We start from the raw sequence: 22,168 nt of genomic DNA, 5'->3' as shown, positions 1-22,168 counted from the left end.
TCTTTTATGCAGACACTGTCAAATTTTCCACTCATCTCAGGAACATAAGATTTACTGAAAAACTAAAGCAAAAATTTATTTTTGCCTTTTTAATTTTGCCAAGTTGCAGTTTAAATATTGAAATAAAATATAACCATAATATTGTGTGCTCATCAACATTATGCCAGACTTAGACACCAGTTAGTACCTACAGAGAAAGGTGGCTGGCATCCATGACTAGAACCATGAATATATAATCTCCTTTTTTAATTCAGCTAGTGACTTATTTTTTTCCCTTAAATATTTGTAAGCTGGCAGAAATAAAGATTCAGTTCAGTTCTTGAATTGATTAATGAAGCCTGTCTTATTTAGGTAATTAAACAGAACCTCTACCCAAATGGGAATCAAAACTGCTAATAATTTTCCAACTTGGTTATTGCTAGCAGTAGTCTAACATGGAACAATGGGGAACAAGATTTTCTTCTGAGCATAGTGCTAGTGAAACAGCTAGAGAGGCTACCTCCACTATCTACCCATCCCTTATGTAATCTATGGCATAGTTTTGTAATATGGTTAAAACACAGTTCTCAAGAGTTAGAAATCCCATTCTACATTGAAGGTAACTATGTTGGGAATCTCACTACATACCACCATGTCTGTACAGGGAGGCAGGGGCAATAGCTCAGTGGTTTGAGCATTGGCCTGCTAAACCCAGGGTTGTGAGTTCAATCCTTGAGAAGGCCACTTAGGGATTTGGGGCAAAATCAGTACCTGCTAGTGAAGGCAGGAGGCTGGACTCAATAACCTTTCAGGGTCCCTTCCAGTTCTATGACATAGGTATATCTCCATATATTACATGGCTGTACAGTTGTACAGGCCTGACCTAAAGCCTACTGAAATCAACATATATAATTCAGCATTTTTAGACATTCCCACATAGGGACAAAGGAAATATTACCCCCTTTCAAAAACACCTTTTAATTACTTGCTAGAAGTAAACCAGTTCAATTATTCACCAGCGTCTCCCAAGGATTCTTGGTATAAATCCTCCATAAACATTAAAGCATTAAATGTTAACTGAACAAATCCAGACATGTAATCTTACCATGCTGTTATTAAGATTCTTGTCAACCTTGCAGAATGTATGTGGAGGGCTTTCTCCCTTACTCGGTATAATTATACATATATCTGTGACAGCCAAGGTGTTTTGGGTCATATTTTCGGAGGCTCTTCGGTAAGTGATGTATACTCTTTGTGATGAGGCACTGCCACTAATGTTTGCAGGACGACCAGATGGAGTGGCTTGAATGATTTCACAGCCCTGTATTAATCTCTCTTTCCCATCATATAAAACCCTATATTAAAAAAAAAAATCAAAGGGCAAAAGTAATTGTTTAAACACAGTGAAGACTGATCCAGAACTATAATTTTGAAGACTGATCCAGAACTATAATTTAAGACTATATGTTTAAGAACAAATCCTGTTGTGCCTCTGATCAGAATATATTTTCACTGAAAAGAAAAGCTACTTCAGTTCATAGTATATATAAAAACATGTTCTAACAGGAAACTTCCATTCTGATGCTAGATTCCCATTTTCTTGGTGTATAATTACTCTTTAATGTGTATTCACATGCAGTTTTCAACCACTAAAAGCCTCCTAAGCTGTAGCTAGAGCTCTCACTGTTGTATCTGTGCTCATAATTCAATAGATCACTATTCATGACATATGGGAGGGAACCATCGTCCAGTGTTTTGCACACGGGTGTCAGGACTTCTTTGGTTCTATTTTCAACTCTATTACTGCTTTATTGTATGATCCAGGGCAAATCACTTAGTTTGTTCCTCATTCATGTAGAAAATGAGATGTGATGTTTACCTATCTAAAGAATGTGTTGTGAAGAGGATTATTGCTGTCATTAACTAAGGGCTTTTTGACACCAGCGCCAGACTTTTACTGAACAGTAGCAGGGTCACACAGCGAGTTAGTACAGAGCAAGCTGGTGCACTGTAGCTTCACACCTCAGCTTACTGCACACTAACTCATCACACAGACAAGGCCTAGGATCCAACATTTACTAAGTATGATGTTTTTCTACAATATAGGCCAGATCTAAACCCAACTGAAGTCAACAGGACCCCTTCCTTTGATGGCTTTGGATCAGGTCCTACATGTGCAAATACAGCAAGTTCTTAGTATTGCATGTATTTTTGTAAAACTTGTACTATTTGTTTGTTAATCATTGGTACCACTTAAAATTACTAGAATCTATAGCACTAATAAAAAAATTACTCACCCCAGATCTGTAAGTGGAGGCTTGTCCCTTCCTCTCCTGTAGCAAAGGAATATCTGTGGACCCACAAGACTCCCATTATTGAGATCTGCTGACAGTCCTGATGGAGTAACATCGATGCATTTATATCCCTGAGGCACTTCCTCCCCCAGAGATTTAATAATTACTGTCACATCAGTGATGGGTTCTTTTGGTTTAGCTATTTTATGGCAAGCATCATTGAAGTGGATTTCTTCTTCTAGTGGTTTTGAAATATCTGTCAATCCTGCTACAACAAAGTAGTCAGCAACACGAGCGCCTTTGTCTTCCATCTTCCATCACAGAAAGTTGTATCTGGTAAGTTATAAATATAGAAAATAGAAAATTCTCAAATATGTAAGAAAAGCACATTAAGCAATAAATACCATCACTATAACTATATAGTTAAAAAAAATCAAAAAGTTTGCATCATAATATGAACTACAAGCCACAATATGGAGTATACTAAAAAGAGACACACACACACCTAAAATTAACTGCTGTAACATTTTTCATTTCTAATTACCAGTTTGCAACACAAGAATTCTCACATTTTGTCTGTATTGATTTTTAGCTCATACTATTTGACACAGATTTCTCTCTCTCTAAGGAAAGGAGAACTTATATGGCCTCCTTTTGTTACTTACATACTAGTGTATCACCATCATCAGCGAAAGCAAGAATGTACACAGTTTTGGGAATAGCTCATTAGTTAAATCCTGCTGAGGAGCCAAATGTCAGTGCTCACATATTTCAATATGTATCACAAAAGTGGATTTATTTTTGTATAATCTACGTCAATTAATTTAAGTTTTAAATATATATATACATGGGCATGAAATGTCCTCCATCGTCCAAACATAATAGGTTATATTATGTTTCAAGTCACATCACCTTGTACCATGAGCCCATCAGATCTTACAACATAACCAGGATTAAGGCCAAACCTGCAAGGAATATTTTGGTGTGCTAATAATTGGTACGAATTCAGCAAACGATACAGCTCCCTTGGATCTGTATTCACACAGAGTATCCAGAATACAACTAGGTTTACTGTGCAGCTGGGGAGGTGAGCCTTTGGATTACGTGTAAAACCAAGAACCTGAACATCTAGCCCCTTCAACAATCAAATGGTCAGGACAGAAGAATTAAATCAAGATCACATGGAATTTTTCATAACAGTGGGGGATGCTAATCCTGCTGTTCTGGCCAGATCCCAGTTTGGGAAATTAGTCTATCTACCTAAACTACCCCGTTATATCAATTGAATATGGAAATCTTCACATCCAGTCCTAATTTGTTTTGCGTAGTATTATTGTGCAGTGTTTAAATAGCTGTCATTTTCTACCCTAGGGCGGGTGAATTTTAGTGCAGAATGAAGTGATCCCTGCAAGATGAAAGGATAGCCTTGAAATTAAGTTCGGGGACTAGAGGTCTGGAGATTTAGGTTCTATTCCCAGCTTTAAGCCATAGATTCCTATGTGACCTTGGGCAAGTCATCTAACCTCTCTGTATCTCATTGTCTCTATCTGCAAAATAAAGATATTAATACTATGTGATGGGTCATTATGGACTATTATCATAAACCTTTGGGAAACTGCCTAAAAATCATTTATCAGAGTCACACTAGAAACCACCAAATGCATGCTGAAACTTGCCAAAGCTTGTTTCAAGAACTAGACTTCTGTCACTTTGTTCTGGGGCGTGAGGGGAGGCATGTTCTGAAATTACTCAAGGTCCTCTTTCATGGTGTCAAGTATCAGAGGGGTAGCTGTGTTAGTCTGGTTCTGTAGAAGCAGCAAAGAATCCTGTGGCACTCACCCACGAAAGCTCATGCTGCAAAACATCTGTTAGTCTATAAGGTGCCACAGGATTCTTTGCTGCTTCAAGGTCCTCTTGGTTTTGAGCTATCTGTGTCAGAAATGGCACTGGAAGACTCTGTAAGGGACTGCTGTGAAGAACCTAGCAGTAGTCCATGGAACAGCATTGGTCTTCATTTTATTTCTGTCAGTTTTGTTTTGATTGCTTTGTGGCTGTCTTTTCTTTTGCTTTTCATTATTTTCTGCTCCAGGCTATGGGTATCAAGCCACAGTATTTATTGGGTCTTACTCGCAAACCTTAGCTAGTCCTAAATTTGTTTTGCTTGGTCATCTAGCATTGGAAAAGAGGAAGAGAGGAGAGAGAAGTGAGACGACTGTCCAAAGTGGAGACCGTACCTTTGATCCAGCTTTTCCAACCTGACTTCAGATGACTAGAGGAAAGAACCATAACAGGAAAACCACCCCCACCATCCACCTGACCAGAAGAGAAATTCAAATTCTTTTTTCCTTCTCCTTTCATCTTTTCCGTATTCAGGTGGAGTAAATGACTTGACCTATTTATAAAGTTGCATGTAAACTGAGAATATTTTGTTTGTATGCAATGTTCTTGTAGCCATGTTGGAAGAGCTCTGCATAAGCTCAAAAGATACTACTTCACCCACTTTCTCTCTCTCTAATCTTTTGGTTGTAATTTCCATAGTTTAAAAAAAACTTTAAACTTTGTGAAACAAAGTTGGCTGTAACTTGCAATTTTTTCTACATACTGACTAAATGATGTAAAAGAGTTTAAAGTCATGTATGGTTACTGAGAAACTAATGCCCACAACTGCAATAAAGAATCTTGAGATACGGCACTTTGTAGTAAAATGCAATAGTTACATCTAACTAATCCTTAAAGTACCTACACAGGTATTGACCTATATCAGAGAATAAACATTTTTTTTTTAGTTCAACCTTCAGGACTAATTTGATCAAAATAAATCAAGTTTCCAGTATAAATAATAGAATCAGGGGAATAAGAGAGAAGGTATTGCTAACAAGATATATATGAAAGTAATGACTCTATAAACTCAGTCAGAACCTGATGCTGAAGGAATACATCTGAGGACTTACAAGTTCAACAATAATGTAATATGTGCTGTATCTGATGCCCTCAATAAAACCAGCACAGGCTAGCTACAGTACTTAGAGAGATAAGGCGATTTAACACAGTCTCTCTAACCTAATTTAATTTCCAAACACTAATATTTTGCAGTTATGCAAATTCAAATAAAGTACTGTATATACTGTGATACTATCATCCTCTATAAAACTTACCTACTGTATATTAAATGTTAACCGAGATGAAAACTCTCTCCTTTTACCAAGCAGCAGCCACTCTGAACCAATGAATGAATGAATGATCGCAACATTTTTTAAGATCCAGTGCACAAACATGCTTTTACCAGCTTAAAAACATACAGAAGAGCTTCTGCAGTTGCCTAAAAATATCAAATCATTTTTTAGAGTGCACTGAGAAATGTATCAAGAGGAAAATGCATGCTTCATAATGGAGATCACAAAGTAATAGTGATCAAAGACAGTCCACCAGGTAAATAATAGAAAGGATTTCTTGAAGAATAAAGAAGAGCAAAGGGGTTACTCTGAATGAGGCAAGGGCCCTGTGGGTGGAAAAAATAGTATGTGAACATGAATTAATGTAAGTAATGTGATCATGTAATTAATGCATACGCACAAAGGGGCCATATTAAAGGTTGCACAGCACTTAATTCTGGCATTTTCTACCTTTCGAGTGCTTGACTTTGCAAACTTAACAGCCTTTTAACATAAGGGGTTTTTGTGTGTGTGTAATATTATAATCGTTTGTAATGCATTTTGAGATTTAAGGTGCTAAATGATATGTATGCTACACAAGGCTATTAATAAGATAATAAAATCTCATCAGCATGCCCTAGTAAATTGGTGTTGCTGGCTAGACTAGAATGAAGCTACATCGCATCTTATAGGTGACACAGACTTAGGTTACGTAGCAAAGAATATTTCCCTGAATTTATATTCCAGTGTGCACAGAATTCTGGCAGGCTGCTTCCCCAGATGCAAGGCTCCTACACTGTGCAGGAGCGTGGCTATCCAGAAAGGAAAATTGCAGGATAGCTGTGTGAAGATGGGAGAACAGGCAGTTGTCAAACAGGCAAAAGCACATGAGGAGAGAAGGAGGAAGTGGCTGCTATCCAGGCCACACACATTCACACATGCTCATTACATAATACAAATGACTGTTTTTCTGCAACATACATTATAAAGCATTTTTTAAAATTCAATAAAGAATACAAAAATAAATGTTATTCTTTAAGATCAATCAACTCTTAAACGTAATATAAAATTAGCATAGCTGTTGTGTTGAATAATCAGTTAAGCAGAAAAATGGAGGACACTTTCTACTATGATCATCAGTTTAATAAAAGAGGTCAATTTTTACTTGAAAGTAGTATATAAGTTTGTGAAAGGTCTTTCATTTGGATAGGCTGGGAAGTGTCACTCAAGCTATTATCAATGCAAAACAGAATTGAAGTAGCATTTCCCACGGATTTTATGAAAATGTGGTGATAAGCGTGGTCAAAGCACTGACCTGAGGATCTGAGCCTGTCCTATATAAAGGGTTTTTTGTTTGTTTTTTTAAATGTACATTTAAGAAGCAGACATGTATTTATCAATGTTCTCCTGTCTATGCTTGACTCTATATTTATATTGCCATTTAGCATGCAGGGGTTCTTGCCTAGAGCAGCTCTCTGAGCATTCTACAGCCATTGAAATTCTCAACCAGCGCATCCCCCTAGAGTGCTGTTGGTACTTGCAGGAGTCAAACCAAGGATTCAAGTCAGGGAAGTTGGGCCTCATAAGAGGATGCTGTGAAGATCACAGCAATGGTCACTGTCACTTGGGATGCAGGTTGTTCCAAGAGAATATTTTATTAATCATGTTTCTTATGGTAGTGCCTAAAGGCCAACCAAGAATGGGTCCCCATTCTGTTAGACACTGTACCGAGTAAGAGAGACCCAACTAGATAAGAGAGACATAGGGTGGCGGGGGGGAGGGGAGGGCTATAACACACAAGTAGAGTAAACAATGTGTGATGGAAAATGGCATGTTAGTGCAACAATTTTTGGGGGGAAGTGAGGTTAGATAAGAAGAGATCAGCTAAATGGAAAGAAAAGTGAAGGGAGAGGGAGGACATTGAAAGGAAGGGAGAGAGAGGAACAAGGCAGGAGAGAAGAGGATGAAGGGGAGGTTGGAGTGAAGGTGAGGTGAAGAGACTCAGAGGAGAGGAGTGGAAGTGTTGGAGCAGACAGCCAATCAGCAAAGGGCAGAGAAAGCCCAGTCAAAACTGAAGAAAGTTCTCCACATCTAAGACCAAAAGGTGTTCTCTGCCTGCTGCTGCTCCTCCTACTGGCTGAAGTCTCTGCCTGGCTCCTCGCCACAGTTTTCCCCCACAAAGCCGCATTTTTGGGAGGCCACCACCTGGGTCCTAGTGCCTGCAAACTCAGAAAGTCTCCGCTGCAAAGTTCTGGGTCCAGAGGGGTGGCGCAGGCAGAGCCCCATTTTATCCCCTCTGCCTCTAGCCCAACAGTACCTGCTTTGGCTTCTTCTGCCCATGTCAGCTGGAGTCTCTGTCTGGTTCCTCTCAACAGTTTTCTATGCCAAGGCTCATCTCCCCGCCCCTCACCTACACCTAGTATAGGGTAAATTTATTTTCCCCATTCAGAACAAGTAGCACAGAAGACTCATTGAGACTTCTGTAATTTATCTGCAACTTTTGGAAAATTAAGGCTGTGGGGGTGCCCCCTAAATTGGGTGGGATACTTCCCTGCACAAATGAGACCTTCGAGACTTTAGCTGCTACCAATGAACCCAGTGGCCAAATTGAAAACTGTGGATCTTTGTAAATGTTAGGGATATTTTTCATTCATATTTTGTTTTTACAAAGTTGGGAAGGATAGTGACCCCGCACCATACAACCATTTTTGGGGTGAGCAGAAAGGAATGCTGAAAATGTACTTCAGGAGACTGAATAAAACTAGATTTTGAACTGAAATGTAATGGTTGCTAGAGAGCTAGATTTCTGAGTTCCGCAAATTTTACATTTACATTATTTTATGGCCTTCTGTCACCTTCAATAGCAATTTGTAGTGCTCATTTATAGTGGAAGTATTGAAATGTTGCTTTATCATATCAAACAACATACACACTATGATTGTTAAAACTACAAATAAGAAACCATACACATACACAGAATACGCATGTACAGATGGTAATGTGTTGTGGATATCCCCTTCTAACATCTAAGCATCACATTTATTTCACTTAAGATCCTTCTGTAGAGCCATTTCAGCACTATGCTATATTCAAAAAACTATCAGCTCCAAGGAGATGTGCTGGCAATGAGAGGTTACACATAAATATGTGATTAAAATTAATTGCGTTCCTACTCACTGAACACTAGGTTCATTATAAATTACATCTTAACACATCTGTGAAGCTAAACATCTTTCTATTTTATTGATACTCTGCCCAAAATCTAAGAATCCCCTAACCAAACTAGTAGCATACATTTAATCCCAGACAGATAGATTTAAAAAGGCAGAGGCAAACAGCTACCCATTTATAATACACATTTTCTATATAAATCTTTTCCATGTCAAGGCTTATTTAACTCTCCCCCCACACATACTGTATGCCTAGTATAGCCTGAATTTATTTCCCCAGCTCAGCACAAGTCTCGATTCTTATATGCTACTTCTGTCATTTAATTTCAACTTCTGGAAAATTTAAAAAAAAATAAGTTTAAGTGATGCTACAGCTCCCCGTAAGATCTTTATTTTTCTTGATACAAAGCCTTGCAGCTACTGAATATATGATAAAACAAAAAATAGGTCAAAAGTTAATTCAGTGGTTGATTATTCACACAGATTCTTATATTTATAGATTGGTTAGAAGGATTCAAATGCAGTTTTTGATGTGATGAGATTACATGAATTGTACACTTCAGTCCTCAAAAAGGGGAGAGAAAAGGGTAATACTCAGGTAATCCAGAGTAAATAGCCATTATGCAAATATCATGGTACACACACAGATTAATCTGAACAACTATAACAATATAGCTAACAGAGTAATGAACATTTCTGGAGCAACTTTCATGCCAAATGACTCTAAAGTACTTCATAACTATATACAGATGATCACAGGCGGCAGGTTATATACATTTGTGGTGCTCGAGCACCAGGAATATTCAGAGCCGGGTGCCCTGCTCCAGCAATATTTGGAGCTCGTTCTCTCCCCCGGCCCTGCCTGGATCGGGCCCCGGCCCCTGCGGGCCTCCCCCACCGCCGTGTTCCTGCCTGGAGCAGGTCCCAGCCCCCGCCTGCCACCCCTCCCTCTGCGTGTCCCCTCCCCGCCACGCCGTGTCTCTGCCTGACAAAAAGCAGCGCGCGCCTCTCCCCTGCCTGCTCGTGCTGCCAGTAGAGTGGCTCCCGGCAGAACAGCTGTCTGCTGCCCCAGGGTCCTAGTGCCTACGCTCCACTAATGGCAAGGCAGGCTGCCCTTACCCTGCCCTTCTGCCCTAGCCCTGAGCCTCTCCAATGCCCCAAACCCCTCTGCCCCAGCCAGAGCCCTCATCCCCCTGCACCCTGATCCTCAGCCCCAACCCTGAGCCCCCCACAGCACAAACCCCTCATCCTCAGCCCCACAGCCCTCACCCCACACCCCAACTCTCTGCCCTAGCCCTGAGCCCCCTCCTGCATCATGAATCCCTCATCCTCAACCCCACAGCCCTCACCCCTGCATTCCCTATCCCCAAACTCCCTCCCAGAGCGTACACCCCCTCCCCCTTCCCACACACCCCTTCCCACTCCCAAACTCCCTCCCAGAGCCTGCACCCCTCACCCTTTCCTTTGCCCCCACCCCCAGCCCAGAGCCTGCACCCAAACTCCGTCCCAAAGCCTGCACCCTGCACCCCTCCTGCACCCTAATCCCCAGCCCAGGATCGGCACCCCAGACCTCCCCCCCCAGCCCCCTCCCAGAGCCTTAGGCAGGTGGGGGCGGAGTTTGGGGGGGCGGAGTTGGGGGGCGGGTTCTGGGCACCACCAAAATTTCTACAAACTTGCCACCCATGCATATAATACCATTCTGCAAGTAGCTCCCACGGAGAGGAGAAAAAAAAAAAGGTACAGCACACCACACTGCACAACACTTGTGGATATGAGCACGCTGAGACAAAATTCTTATGAAGAAAGCCATATGGTCTTAATGTAACCTGTTACAGAGCTCTCTGGAGGTAACTATGGGTTCCCACTCCATTCATGTAGCCTCTAAAGCTTGAAAACAGGCCTTAATTTTAAAGATTTGGGATATTTTCCTTTTTTAAAAAAAATTTAAAAGAAAGAATAGAGCCCTATCAGAGGTTCTACACATATGCCTAAGAATGTACCAATATAGCTTCTTTTTAAGGTAAGGAAACACTAACAGTGACAGGTGAGAACAAAAGATGATATTCCCTAGCGCTAAATACCCTGCTTTACTTTTTAATCTATTTTAGATTAAACACAAAGACATTAATTTTATTTTATAGTTGAAAAGCAAACACTATTTCTCAAACAAAAACCAGCAATATTATTATGGACCTGGTGGCAATTATGCAAAAGGAAGAGTCTTGAAAATATTAATACATTTTAAGACTCATTAAATTTATGTATCTTATTTTAGTGCTGAATACAGAAACCAGTCTACCATGTGTATGGTGTGAAACATTCTGAGGTTATAAACAGATGATTAGAGGTGTAGGACAGCATAATACATATACTTTTTCAGCTTTAATGACCAGAAACTTAACTAACCTGGAAAAAGTAATTTTAAAAAAATCATGTATTTTCAGAAGCTAGCAGTAAAGAACGGCAAATAACAAAACACTACTGCAATACCTATCATACAGAAAAAGCTGACCCTTTTAAGACAAGTGAAATATCACTGGGATTACAATGTACTGCACACATACTAGTTTCACCATTACACTTCCAATAAAGCAAGATGTGGTTTTCTGTTGTTTTTTAGAACTTTTTGCGGCTTCCATTCAAACAAAATGAAAAGAAAAATCACCCACTAATTTCACTGTTTTGTTTGTATCTAGACAGCATGCTGCCCTCAAACCAGTTTATATACATTCTCAAGTAAGAAATTAAGAAAAATGTTCACCAAGTAATCGATCTTCCGTAACAGACATATTTAATAATTCAAGTGATTCCACTGATCTTGCAAGATCATCTTTTAATCTTCCTGTCCTGGTTCTCCTTCTTGCCTGCATTTTCCTTTGAGAATATTCAACAGCTTGTTATTAACTTAATTTTCCTGTTAGGGTCCAAGTGGTATTTGTCTCTGCTAAATATGTCTGAAGTAGAAGAGATTTTTTTTGTTTGCCTAGCTATAGAGTGATGCTCTACCAAAGAACAGGGAATAAAAATCTCCATTAGCAAGTAGGAAACTTTCTCTGGAAAACACGGAAGACTACATCATCAGTTTCTGTATAATTTACACTTTCATTTAGCAAAAAAACAAACAAACCACACAAACAATTTTAAGGCCAAAGTTCTCAGGCATATTCACTAATACTGCAGTCTTAAAAAAGAAAAAAAAATCTTCAATTTGGATACCCAAAAATTGAGAAAAAATAAACAGGCAGTGGCTGCTTTTGGAAATATGTCTGCAAGCTTCTAGTAGGTCTAGAGCCCTCCAAACAGGAACCAAATGCAGTATTTTCTTCCTAAGCATGTAAACAGAATACTTCAGGGCCTTTACTGCTGCTCATAGCTTTGCCAAGCAGCAGGAGAGTGAAATTAACAAGAACTGGTCAGTTTCACTGTGGCCATTCAGAACTATTTGTGGGAAGTAACACTCATGAATCATGTCACTATGCACTGCAGCTTGGTCAAACTATGAGGAACTCCAAAGGACCCCAACTCTCCTGCCACAAAAAGACAGACACTGAGTGAAAGGTAGAGTACTAGAGGCCCCATACTGGTAATCCCTTAGCAGCAGCCATAAAATTCTGGGAGTGGATTGGTCATTACACAAAGAAAAACCTATTTCCGCATGCTAATTTTTTTCCCCTCTCTCCCCTACTGATTCTCACGCCTTCTTGTCAACTGTTGGAAATGGGCCATCCTGATTATCACTACAAAAGGTTTTTTCTCCTGCTGATAATTCATTACTCTTATTATAGTTAGTATGGCAACACCCATTTTTTCATTTCCTCTGTGTATATATATCTTCCTACTTTATTTTCCACTGCATGCATCCGATGAAGTGGGTTTTAGCCCACAAAAGCTTATGCTCAAATAAATTTGTTAGTCTCTAAGGTGCCACAAGTACTCCTCATTCTTTTTGGAAAAAACGAGTATCAGAGACTCTCCTCAAAGAAGAAGTGGAGCTTCAAACTTATTAGCCAGTGTTACCCAGGGACCAATGTTATCCAGGAACCAGAATAGCAATGTGAAAGAAACAGCATCAACCTCTCCCATCTGGCTACCTATTCTGTTTTCTAGCAATGCTCTCACACACTGTGCTGTCTTCACTGCTGTTGTTATCCATGCTTGGTGGATTCAAGCTCACTTGAGCAGGCTAGCCCATGCACAACTTCTGCTGTGTACACATAACCGCAATTTGATTTCACTTCTTTCACTATCTCCTGATATCTCAAATACTCTTTCATCCTATTAAGAAATTTTCTATCTTCCTCTCTGAAGTGTTTCTTTGCATTTATTTTAAAATTAAAGTGTGTTCTGGGCTTGGGTTAATATTCTTTTGAGGTTTACTTTACAATGTCATTTCTCTTTTAAGATCTTGATACTCCAGCAGATTCATCTCATCCCTCCATCCTGTTAGCACTACATATTCTCTATCCCCAGCTCTGTCCCTAGTTTAGTACTTTTCCTACTATAATTAGATGCTTCCTGCCCATTTGCCATTATTATTATAACAGATGGGATTAGTTGTTCTTCAGATGTGGAACAGTCTATTTCTAATCTAGAGAGACAAGGTGGGTGAGGTAATATCTTTTATTGGACCAACTTCAGTTGGTGAGAGAGACAAGGTTCCAAGCCTCACAGAGCTCTTCTTCTGGTCTGCATATTTCTATTCTAGACTATTTATCTCACTATCCTCTCAATGATCTCCTCTGATATATTTAAAGATTGAGTTGACTAGACACATTCACTGAATAAGAGTTAACTTTTATTTTACAATGAAAGATGCATGAAAGGCCACCTCCTACAGCAACCCTCCGTTATATGTAAATACCTTAAGGCAGTAATTCTACAGCATTGCTATTCTGAAGACCACTTCATAAGAGACATATTCAGAGGCTTTCATCCTCCACTGCTTAGTTCTCAAAATGTTTCTTTCTGTGGACAAACAGAAATGCTCCATGGATCCAAGATTGAGAATATCACTCTAAAGTATCCCTAAGCTTTTGGGACATTTCTAGTGATAGACCTGCCTGAGCCAGGAAACTGATTTTATTTGGAGGGGGTCACTTGCAGAGTTAATGACAGATTTCACTGTACTTAAAAAAAAAATGCATATATATGAATAAGTTTTTGAAATGTAAACTACTTGGCCCTAATCCATTTAGACTTCTACTTACTAGTAATTTTCCATGTTGTCTATCATCTGACCTCAGCCCAGTTTTTGTCATTACCATTTCTCCAAATTAAGTGTTCATTCCTAAGAAAAGAGTTCAGTGCTTTAGAAAAAAAAATAATCAGACGCCTCAAACCATGTAATTACATTTTTTAATATATTCCCTCAATTAGCAATTCATTTCCAGTTGACTTCATCTCAAAGATGTGCATTACCATGTCCTTGCTAGGAACAAATAAGTAGCTGTAGTTTAAATGTAATGCCTGTCAGTGCTAGGTAAACAAATTATGATTTTAAATATATTCTCCAAATACTCACTACAGAAATTACTTCCAATTACTTTGCAACATCTTACTACTAGAGAAGGCAACTATTTCATTTTCCTATTTCTACACTGGATGAAATAAGCAACAATTTTACTCAGTCATTAGAATAAATAATACAGAGGGCCAACCTCTTCCTATGAACGAAGACCACTGGCTATATTTACTCTAGATTTTCCCTGCTCATCTTACTATTGCTATCAAGGGTACAGTTCCTTCAGCGGTAACAGCAGAAGATCCAGCTGGTTATCAGCATTTTAGCCACTGTGTACTTGACCAGAATTGGTCTAGACAACACTGTGGTTAAAAAGATGGCACTGACCAGCATCTTATCTATACTAACATTTCTATCATTGCTGCCACTGGTGGAGCTGCACAGGTGGAAGAATTGAGGAAACCCAAATCTAACATAGACAAGTCTAGTGAGAGCAGAAAACTGTAGGAAGAAACTCTTGTGCGTTTCAACTCAATCCTTCCATTAAGTAAGGTTTGCCCTGCCTAAGGAATGAGTAAAGAGTTCTGCCATCCAGACATGAAGTTTTCAGGACACTTGCAAAGAACAGTGACTACACAAAGCTTCCAGACCACTACTTCACCTGTGGCAAACAAGGCTCAGTGCACTGCCCCCAACACCCCAAAGGAATTTTCATGACTAACACTAACACACAACTAGTGTAAGGTAATGCCCACTCCATCTTGGTTGGTAGGGCACTGACCCCAGGGTAATCTACAAAAGCCTCCTTTGCAGGACTGAGGGAAGGAGAAGCATGCAAAGCAGTCACAATATTCTGCACTGAGGTGCACTTGATCCAGGTCACCTCTGCATCCAGTAACAGAGGGCCAATAAGAGCTCAATTATGTGCATCAAGTCCCCCATTCTGAGGCATGTGAGGTACTGAACAGTTAAAATGCAATTTAAACAGCTGGGTATTTAAAAGATAAACAAACGTGGCATAATTGTAAAACGGTGGATGGAATACTGCATAGGGGCCAATGGTAATCAAGATGCATTTTAAGTGACAGGTCCTATTTTTCAGAATGAATGTATGCACACTAAATGTAACTACAGGCAGTTTTGGTAACTGCATATGCAAATGGCCAACTATATGTTTAACTGCTCATTTGTGCTGTTTCCACAACTGCATGTGCAATCACAATAAGCATACATGTTACAGCCAGATTCTCAGACCCCATTATGCCCCACATGTCTATTAAAAATGGGAAGGGTGGTGATGTAAGTGTCCAGTAAGATGAGAGAAACCACACTTTAGGGAATAATTAACCAAAAGCTTTATCATCTGCAGACCTTAGGTGCAATGGCAGCAGCCTTTAGAAATGTGTGGTGCCAGAGTGCAAACAGCGTCCTGGAGCTTTGATATGTTGGATGGTTCAAACCCTTCGACCTTCCCATTGAAGGCTCTGAAAACAGCAGGAGACCGCAGTGTAGAGAAGCCAGGGTAATATGATCACAACAACCAAAACCAGAAAGACGTGCTGCTGTGTCCTATACATAAGAACAGCCATACTGGGTCAGACCAAAAGTCCATTTAGCCCAGTATCCTGTCTTCAGAGAGTGGCCAATGCCAGGTGCTTCAGAGGGAGTAACTGTACAGGTAATCATCAAGTGATCCATCCCGTCACCCATTCCCAGTTTTTGGCAAAACAGAGACTAGGGACACCAGCCCTGCCCATCCTGGCTAACAGCCATTAATGGACCTATCCTCCATGAATTTATCTAATTCTTTTTTGAACTCTGTTATAGTCTTGGCCTTCACAACATCCTCTGGCAAGGAGTTCCACAGGTTGACTGTGTTGTGTGAAGAAATACTTCCTTTTGTTTGTTTAAAACCTGCTGCATATTAATTTCATTTGGTGACCCCTAGTTCTTGTGTTATGAGAAGGAGTAAATAACACTTCCTTATTTACTTTCTCCACACCCGTCATGATTTTACAGACCTATCATACCCCCCCTTAGTCATCTCTTTTCCTGCTGAAAAGTCCCAGTCTTAATCAATCTCTCCTCATACAAAAGCTGTTCCATATTCGTAATCATTTTTGTTGCCCTTTACTTAAGCTTTTCCAATTCCAAAATATATCTTTTTTGAGATGGGGCAACCACATCTGAACACAGTATTCAAGATCTGGGCATATCATAAATTTATATAGAGGCAATATGATATTTTCTCTTATTATCTATCCCTTTCTTAATGATGCCCAACATTCTGTTACCTTTTTTGACAGCCACAGCACATTGATTGGATGTTTTCAGAGAACTATCCACAATGACGCCACAATCTCTTTCTTTAGGGGTAACGAACAATTTAGAACCCATCATTTTATATGTATAGTTGGGATTAGGTTTTCCAATGTGCATTACTTTGCATTTATCAACACTTAATTTCATCTGCCATTTTGTTGCCCAGTCACCCAGTTTTGCAAGATCCTTTTGTAACTCTTCGCAATCTGCTTTGGACTTAGAACTATCTTGAGTAGTTTTGTATCATCTACAAATTTTGCCACCTCACTGTTTACCCCTTTTTCCAGATCATTTATGAATATGTTGAATAGTACTGGTGCCAGTACAGACCCCTGGGGGACACCATTATTTACCTTTCTCCATTCTGAGAACAGATCATTTATTCCCATCTTTTAACTAGTTACTGATCCATGAGAGGACCTTCCCTCTTATCCCATGACAGCTAGTTGCAAACAGCAAAATATGCCTGCTGAAGCCCAACGCTGAGGAAGTTATACATACAACTCTTCGCAGTCTGTTTTGGACTTAATTATCTTGAGTAGGTGGCTTTCACCTTATCAGGTAGGCTAATAACGAATTCACATTGCCACCCTTCTCTACCCCAATGCCTTATTTTCACCCCTATGCACCAGATAGGTACATAAGGAATTCAGGGACAAGCTAACACCCTTTCAATATGCACTGTCTACATTTGCTTTTTTCTTAAAATTTCCTACAGTTGGACTAAACTGCTGCAGCTCCACAAGTGGTAACAATAGGGAGAAGAACCAAAACAGACAGAGCTCAGATGGTCACTGTTTGTTTTTAAAACCACTATACTGTATAGGTTTCCTCTGAGCAGGTGGCCAGCCTAGACTACGCTCCCTCCTCCCCAATGCTGAACTGGAGGTGGAACAACTGCGGGAAGTTTTAAGAAACACATTAATATACAAAGAGCCAGTGAGTAGATTGGCAAGCCTACATGTCAAGTTTTGTGAAGCTCTGTAGGACACTTCTGCACCTCAGCAGAGTACATAACAGACCAGGCTGTGGGAATGTGTGAAAGGTGGCCTGCATGCTTGTATGTCACAGAAGGCGAGTTCAGATCCAAGCTCTATTTAATCCAAACCAAAGTTCAAAGTTAAAGCTGGTTAACATTTTTCAAATGAAAATTTGTTTTAAAAAAGAAAGAAAGAAAGAAAAGCTCTGTATTTTTTGGTTTTCCTTTTAGTCCCTTTTTGATGGGCAAAAATGGATAAAAGAGAAAAAGAAGGTGCGAGCAAGGAAGAGGGTGAAATCCCCCATGCCCCAAGTTTTCAAAACTAAGAGCTCTCAATTTTTTCAATGTTCTAATCCTGTAGAACATACTTTTCTTTTTTTTTTTTGCAAAAAGACTGAAAATGTCTGCGATTTTCTACACAGCTCTATCGAGAGGTGAATGTGAGGCTTAATACACAACGTCTGTTTTGGCCCATCTCTTATTTTCAGTTTAGTAGCTCAGTTACGTACAAAAAGTTGCACGTTTTTTATCTTCTGTATTTTTAAATGTACATTGCCCAGAACTTAAATTCACCCAACACCTTCTAGCCAGAAGCAGAAGTAAACATGTACAGCAAGGAAAAAATACGCAATGTCCACGGCCAAAGCTGTAGTCAGAAACTCACTCTCCAAACACCTAATGAATGTGAACACACTACCTAAAATTTAACTAAGTACCCTTTCACCATTCTCCATGTTTGGCAAAGAATAGTGATCTTCTGAGTGTGTTCTTTAAAAGTGATAATGGTAGGAAATTGGTGGAAAAAGTCACAAGGAAATAGTCTCTCTGTAGAGGCTTCCTTCCCTGCCTGAGTAAGAGTTCAGCATGCAGTCTGACTACAGGATTACACACTAATTTAGCAGAACACTTTGTTTCTACATATAGGTTTGGTTAGCATGACTGTAGTAGGGATCGAATTACTTTTGCACTTGCAGCATTTGAAAAGAGTTGGGGTTTTTTCACTAAATTTATGAAATTATACAGCCAAAGCTACCTACTTTTGTAAATTGACAGCTCAGAATCTGGCCCAGTCACACAACTGTATTTTCAGAATAATCCCACTGAAGGGAATGAACTCATTCTGAAGTTACAGAAGCGTGACCAAGATCAGAATCTGACCCAACAGTCATCTTCTGCTTACTTGTATAAGCTTGTTTCAGCAAAAGGGGGTTTCCCTCTGATTTTTTTTTATTTGCATAAAAATTAATCTAATTTCATGCCTTACACTTACTGCTGGGTTATTTTTAGCAGCGCTGTGAAGCGGGCAGTGTAGACACACTATCACTGGAGGAGAGCTCTCCCTGGCAATAATAAAACAAAAAACAAAAAAACCCCGCTGTTTAAACTGGCACTTTTTGGAAAGGGGGGGAGGGGTTTCACACCCCTGAACGACTAAAGTTTTAGTGCTGAAAGTGGAAGTGTAGATATGACCAGAAGAGAGCATGTTTATTAGATCTGTATGAGCAATGGCATGCTTCCCCTTTAAGACTTTGTTCACAAGGCAGTAGAAGTTATGCTACTTAAATTCCCTCCTGTGTCAAACAGGAAGACATTAGGAAACTGCTATTTTGCTACTGGGAGCTAAGCCATTGTTTCTGAACACATATTACATCATATTTTTCTTTTTTATTAGACCTGATTTAAGTTGTGCAACTTGTTTTAACCTCCAACTTTTCAAAAGCATGCTGCCACTGTGCTTATATGTTCACAGCAGAGTGAATACATGGGCATCTAACAAAACAGAAGATTTTCTGTATTAGTTTCACTAGTTAGCAGAAGTCCTTTCAGAATCTTTCTACTTTCTGAAACATACCAATTTAACTTTCTCCACGATTACACTGGCTTCTGTAGCTACTGTTTTATGAAGTACTACAACCTGTTCTGACTTGCAAAAGAAGTTCCAATTCTCAACAAATATATGTAAAGAGAATGGAAGAGGAGAGATTTTCTACATTTTAAGTATAATATTTGTCATAACTTCAGATTTCAATTTTAGAAACCTATTAATCCAATTACAATTATTCAAATTAACCAGATGACAACATTCAGACTAGAAAACGTGCATACAGATAAATCAGTCAGACAAACTATTCATCTCACCCTGTAGCACACATTCATTTTACGGTAAATAAATTGTTTAATGTATTTAATTGTGGCAGCTCGTGTCAAAATGGTGGTGGCCACAGTTCCCAGTGGAAAAGTGATGTGGGGTGGCAGCATTTAGAACTTTCCCTGGTGTACCTTTAATATATCCACCACAGTAACAAGAAGAATGAACTGGGGCCCCATCCCCTCCAAAAAAAGAAAGAATAGATAATTGTTACTTTTGAATGAATACTGAACAAGAAAACCACAAAGAGTTCTGGTCCTACAGTAAGCCGGAAAACCTTGTTCACACTAGTTTCCAGTAAGTGGATACTGTCTTGACCTGATCAGACTCTTATATAAAATTTGCTCCAAAGGGAGTGGAAGCGCCTCAGCACCTTTGCAGGAGACTCCTCCCATCAGTGGGCCCTTTAATTTCAGACTACATTATTTAAAAATCAATTCTGATTAAAAGATGTGCATAGTAAAAATCTAATAATCAGAAAACATGCAAAGGCAGTAGGTCAGATTATCCTTTTTTGGCCTTTGTATCTCTTTGCAGACTATGTGATTCATTGCAAGAACTGAAAACAAAAGCCTAAAGGCTCTATTTCCTATAAATAAATAGGAAGTCAATGCCAGGAATCATGAACAGCCCAATGAAACCTGAATGTGTTTAGAGGGATTAAGCTGTCAAAGAAACAGTTCAGTTTTCACATTCATTGTACAATAAGACTATACTCAAGATCCTTACTAGTTGATTCATTTTCAGCAGCATGATTCTGAACATATATAGGTTAAAAGATTTTTGCAAGGCTGAGCTTGTACAACCAACACAAACCAAAGTTCACCCATGTACTCCTTGACCCCTTTCTTGGCTAGACTGATTCAAATAGTTTCCCTAAATCAGAATACCTAATAGCAATGATTAAATACAGAAATATTTAATCTTTCTGAAAGTGAAAGATTATGTATAGTACATTTTATTTTTTGACAAAAAACCACTGTCTGAGCAACAGTTCAAGGAGGAATTGTGAAATGAAGTAAAAAGCTGTCCAAAACATTACTCTTCTAGTAGTTTAATTCAAACATTAGCCATCAGATCTAACTGCCAAGTCTACATCTCTTATTTTCACTGTAAACAGACATGTATGGGGCGCTGAGACCTAATGCATTCTTTAAATAGAATTTGAGATTAGCAGTGGCTCAAAGCCATCAAAATAATTAACAATCCACTAAACATTAGCATATGGCCCACTGAGTCTGTAGTAAATTCTGACATTATGACAGCACAAAAATCTCAGAGCTCTAGAGACTACTTCTTTTACCACAATGTTGGCAGTGTTACACTAATCCAGCAAAACTGCTGTAACCTGTATGTAGCCAAGGGAAAATCACAGGGGGAGGGGGGAATCATAGATCTGTGTTTGTAATCCCCATTAGTTATCTAGTAAAGTGAATGGGAATGTACAGATTCAGTGAACAGAAGTCTCAACCCGTTTCTTCCCCTGCAGCTGCCCACGCCAGCTCTCATGGTCCTGCTTGCGTGTGTAACATGGCAGGTCAGCAGGCTCTCAAACTCAACGTGCACCCGCGATCTCTGGCAGCAGGGGATCGATCACTGCCCCTGCACACGGCGAGGCCCTCACGTCCGCACAGCTGCGGTACACCAGGGCCATTCTAAGGCCCCGTAGGGAAGTCACACGTCTGTCCCCATCAGACAGCGCTGCCGTGCAGCCAGACACCCCCCTGCTCCCCGGGGCGGAGCAGCCCGAGCCGCCCGCCCCGCGTTCGCACGATCTTGCCCGGCGCGGCCCGAAGGACAGGACTCGCGAAGGAACGAATTGCTGGTGCACCAAATCCCCGGCAGCTAACGGACAGGCACCGCTTCCCTTCGGTCGGGCGCGGGATACCCCCCCCCGCCCCATGCACGCTCGGGAACCCCCGGATCGCAGGGGCGGCGGGATCTAGGGTATCGCCCCCTCCCCCGTCGACAGGGAGGGGGGCAGGATACATTCGCGTAGCGCCGCCTGCTCTAGGGCTGCAGCCGAGTCATGTCGCCCCCACCCCCATACTCCAGGGTGCCCACCCCCGTCGTCATCGCCACGCCGGCTCCCTCAGGGGTTCCTGCCCGCCTCACCGACACGGCCCCCGCTGCCCCGGCCCTGGGCTAGCGCCCCACGGTGGCGGAGACACCCCAACCCCCCCGGCGGTGACAGCTCCGCACGTTACCCCCGCCGGCGCTGCTCACCTCAGGCCGGGGCCGCGCTCCCCATGGGGGCGGCTGGTGGATCCTCCTCCTCCTCCCGCCCTGCGCGATGGAGAGAGCGAGCGAGCGAGCGCGTCGCGAGCCAGTCCCGGCGCCCTTATCTCATCCTAACGGGAGCCCGAGCCGCCGCCGCCGCCTCCTCCCCCGCCCGCGTGGGTGTCTCAGGCGGGATCCCCCCTCCCCTCAGCACCGCCTCCCGCCGCCGCCATCTTGCCTGGCTGGAGGGGGGCGGCCTCCTTGGCCCGCCGGATGTCGCTGTAGGGGCTGCCCTCGGCTGCCCTCCCCCGCACGGGGCGAGAGCCGGGGTCGGGTGGGGGCAAGCAGCGCCCCCCCCAACCGCTTCCCTTCCCAATCCCCCGCACGGGGCGAGAGCCGGGGTCGGGGGGGGCAAGCAGCGCCCCCCACCGCTTCCCTTCCC

General features: G+C 41.1%; 1 protein-coding gene across 1 annotated transcript in view; it reads right to left on the bottom strand.

The window, feature by feature from the left end:
• Positions 1 to 21,784, bottom strand: part of DENND4A (DENN domain containing 4A) — an 86,345-nt gene extending 64,561 nt beyond the window's left edge. The window contains exons 1-4 of the mRNA XM_044979302.1: positions 21,733 to 21,784; positions 13,803 to 13,882; positions 2,277 to 2,606; positions 1,085 to 1,334 (exon numbers count right to left, since the gene is read on the bottom strand). Of these exons, the coding sequence (XP_044835237.1) occupies positions 1,085 to 1,334; positions 2,277 to 2,584 (558 nt within the window). The 5' untranslated portion in view covers positions 2,585 to 2,606; positions 13,803 to 13,882; positions 21,733 to 21,784. The remainder of the gene's footprint in view (positions 1 to 1,084; positions 1,335 to 2,276; positions 2,607 to 13,802; positions 13,883 to 21,732) is intronic.
• Between the last annotated feature and the right edge of the window lie 384 nt (positions 21,785 to 22,168).

This window comes from Mauremys mutica, chromosome 11 (assembly GCF_020497125.1).
Source record: "Mauremys mutica isolate MM-2020 ecotype Southern chromosome 11, ASM2049712v1, whole genome shotgun sequence".
In the NCBI taxonomy this organism is placed as follows: domain Eukaryota; kingdom Metazoa; phylum Chordata; order Testudines; family Geoemydidae; genus Mauremys; species Mauremys mutica.
The sequence above is the reverse complement of the archived record's forward strand: the minus strand, read 5'-3'. Positions and strand labels throughout refer to the sequence as shown.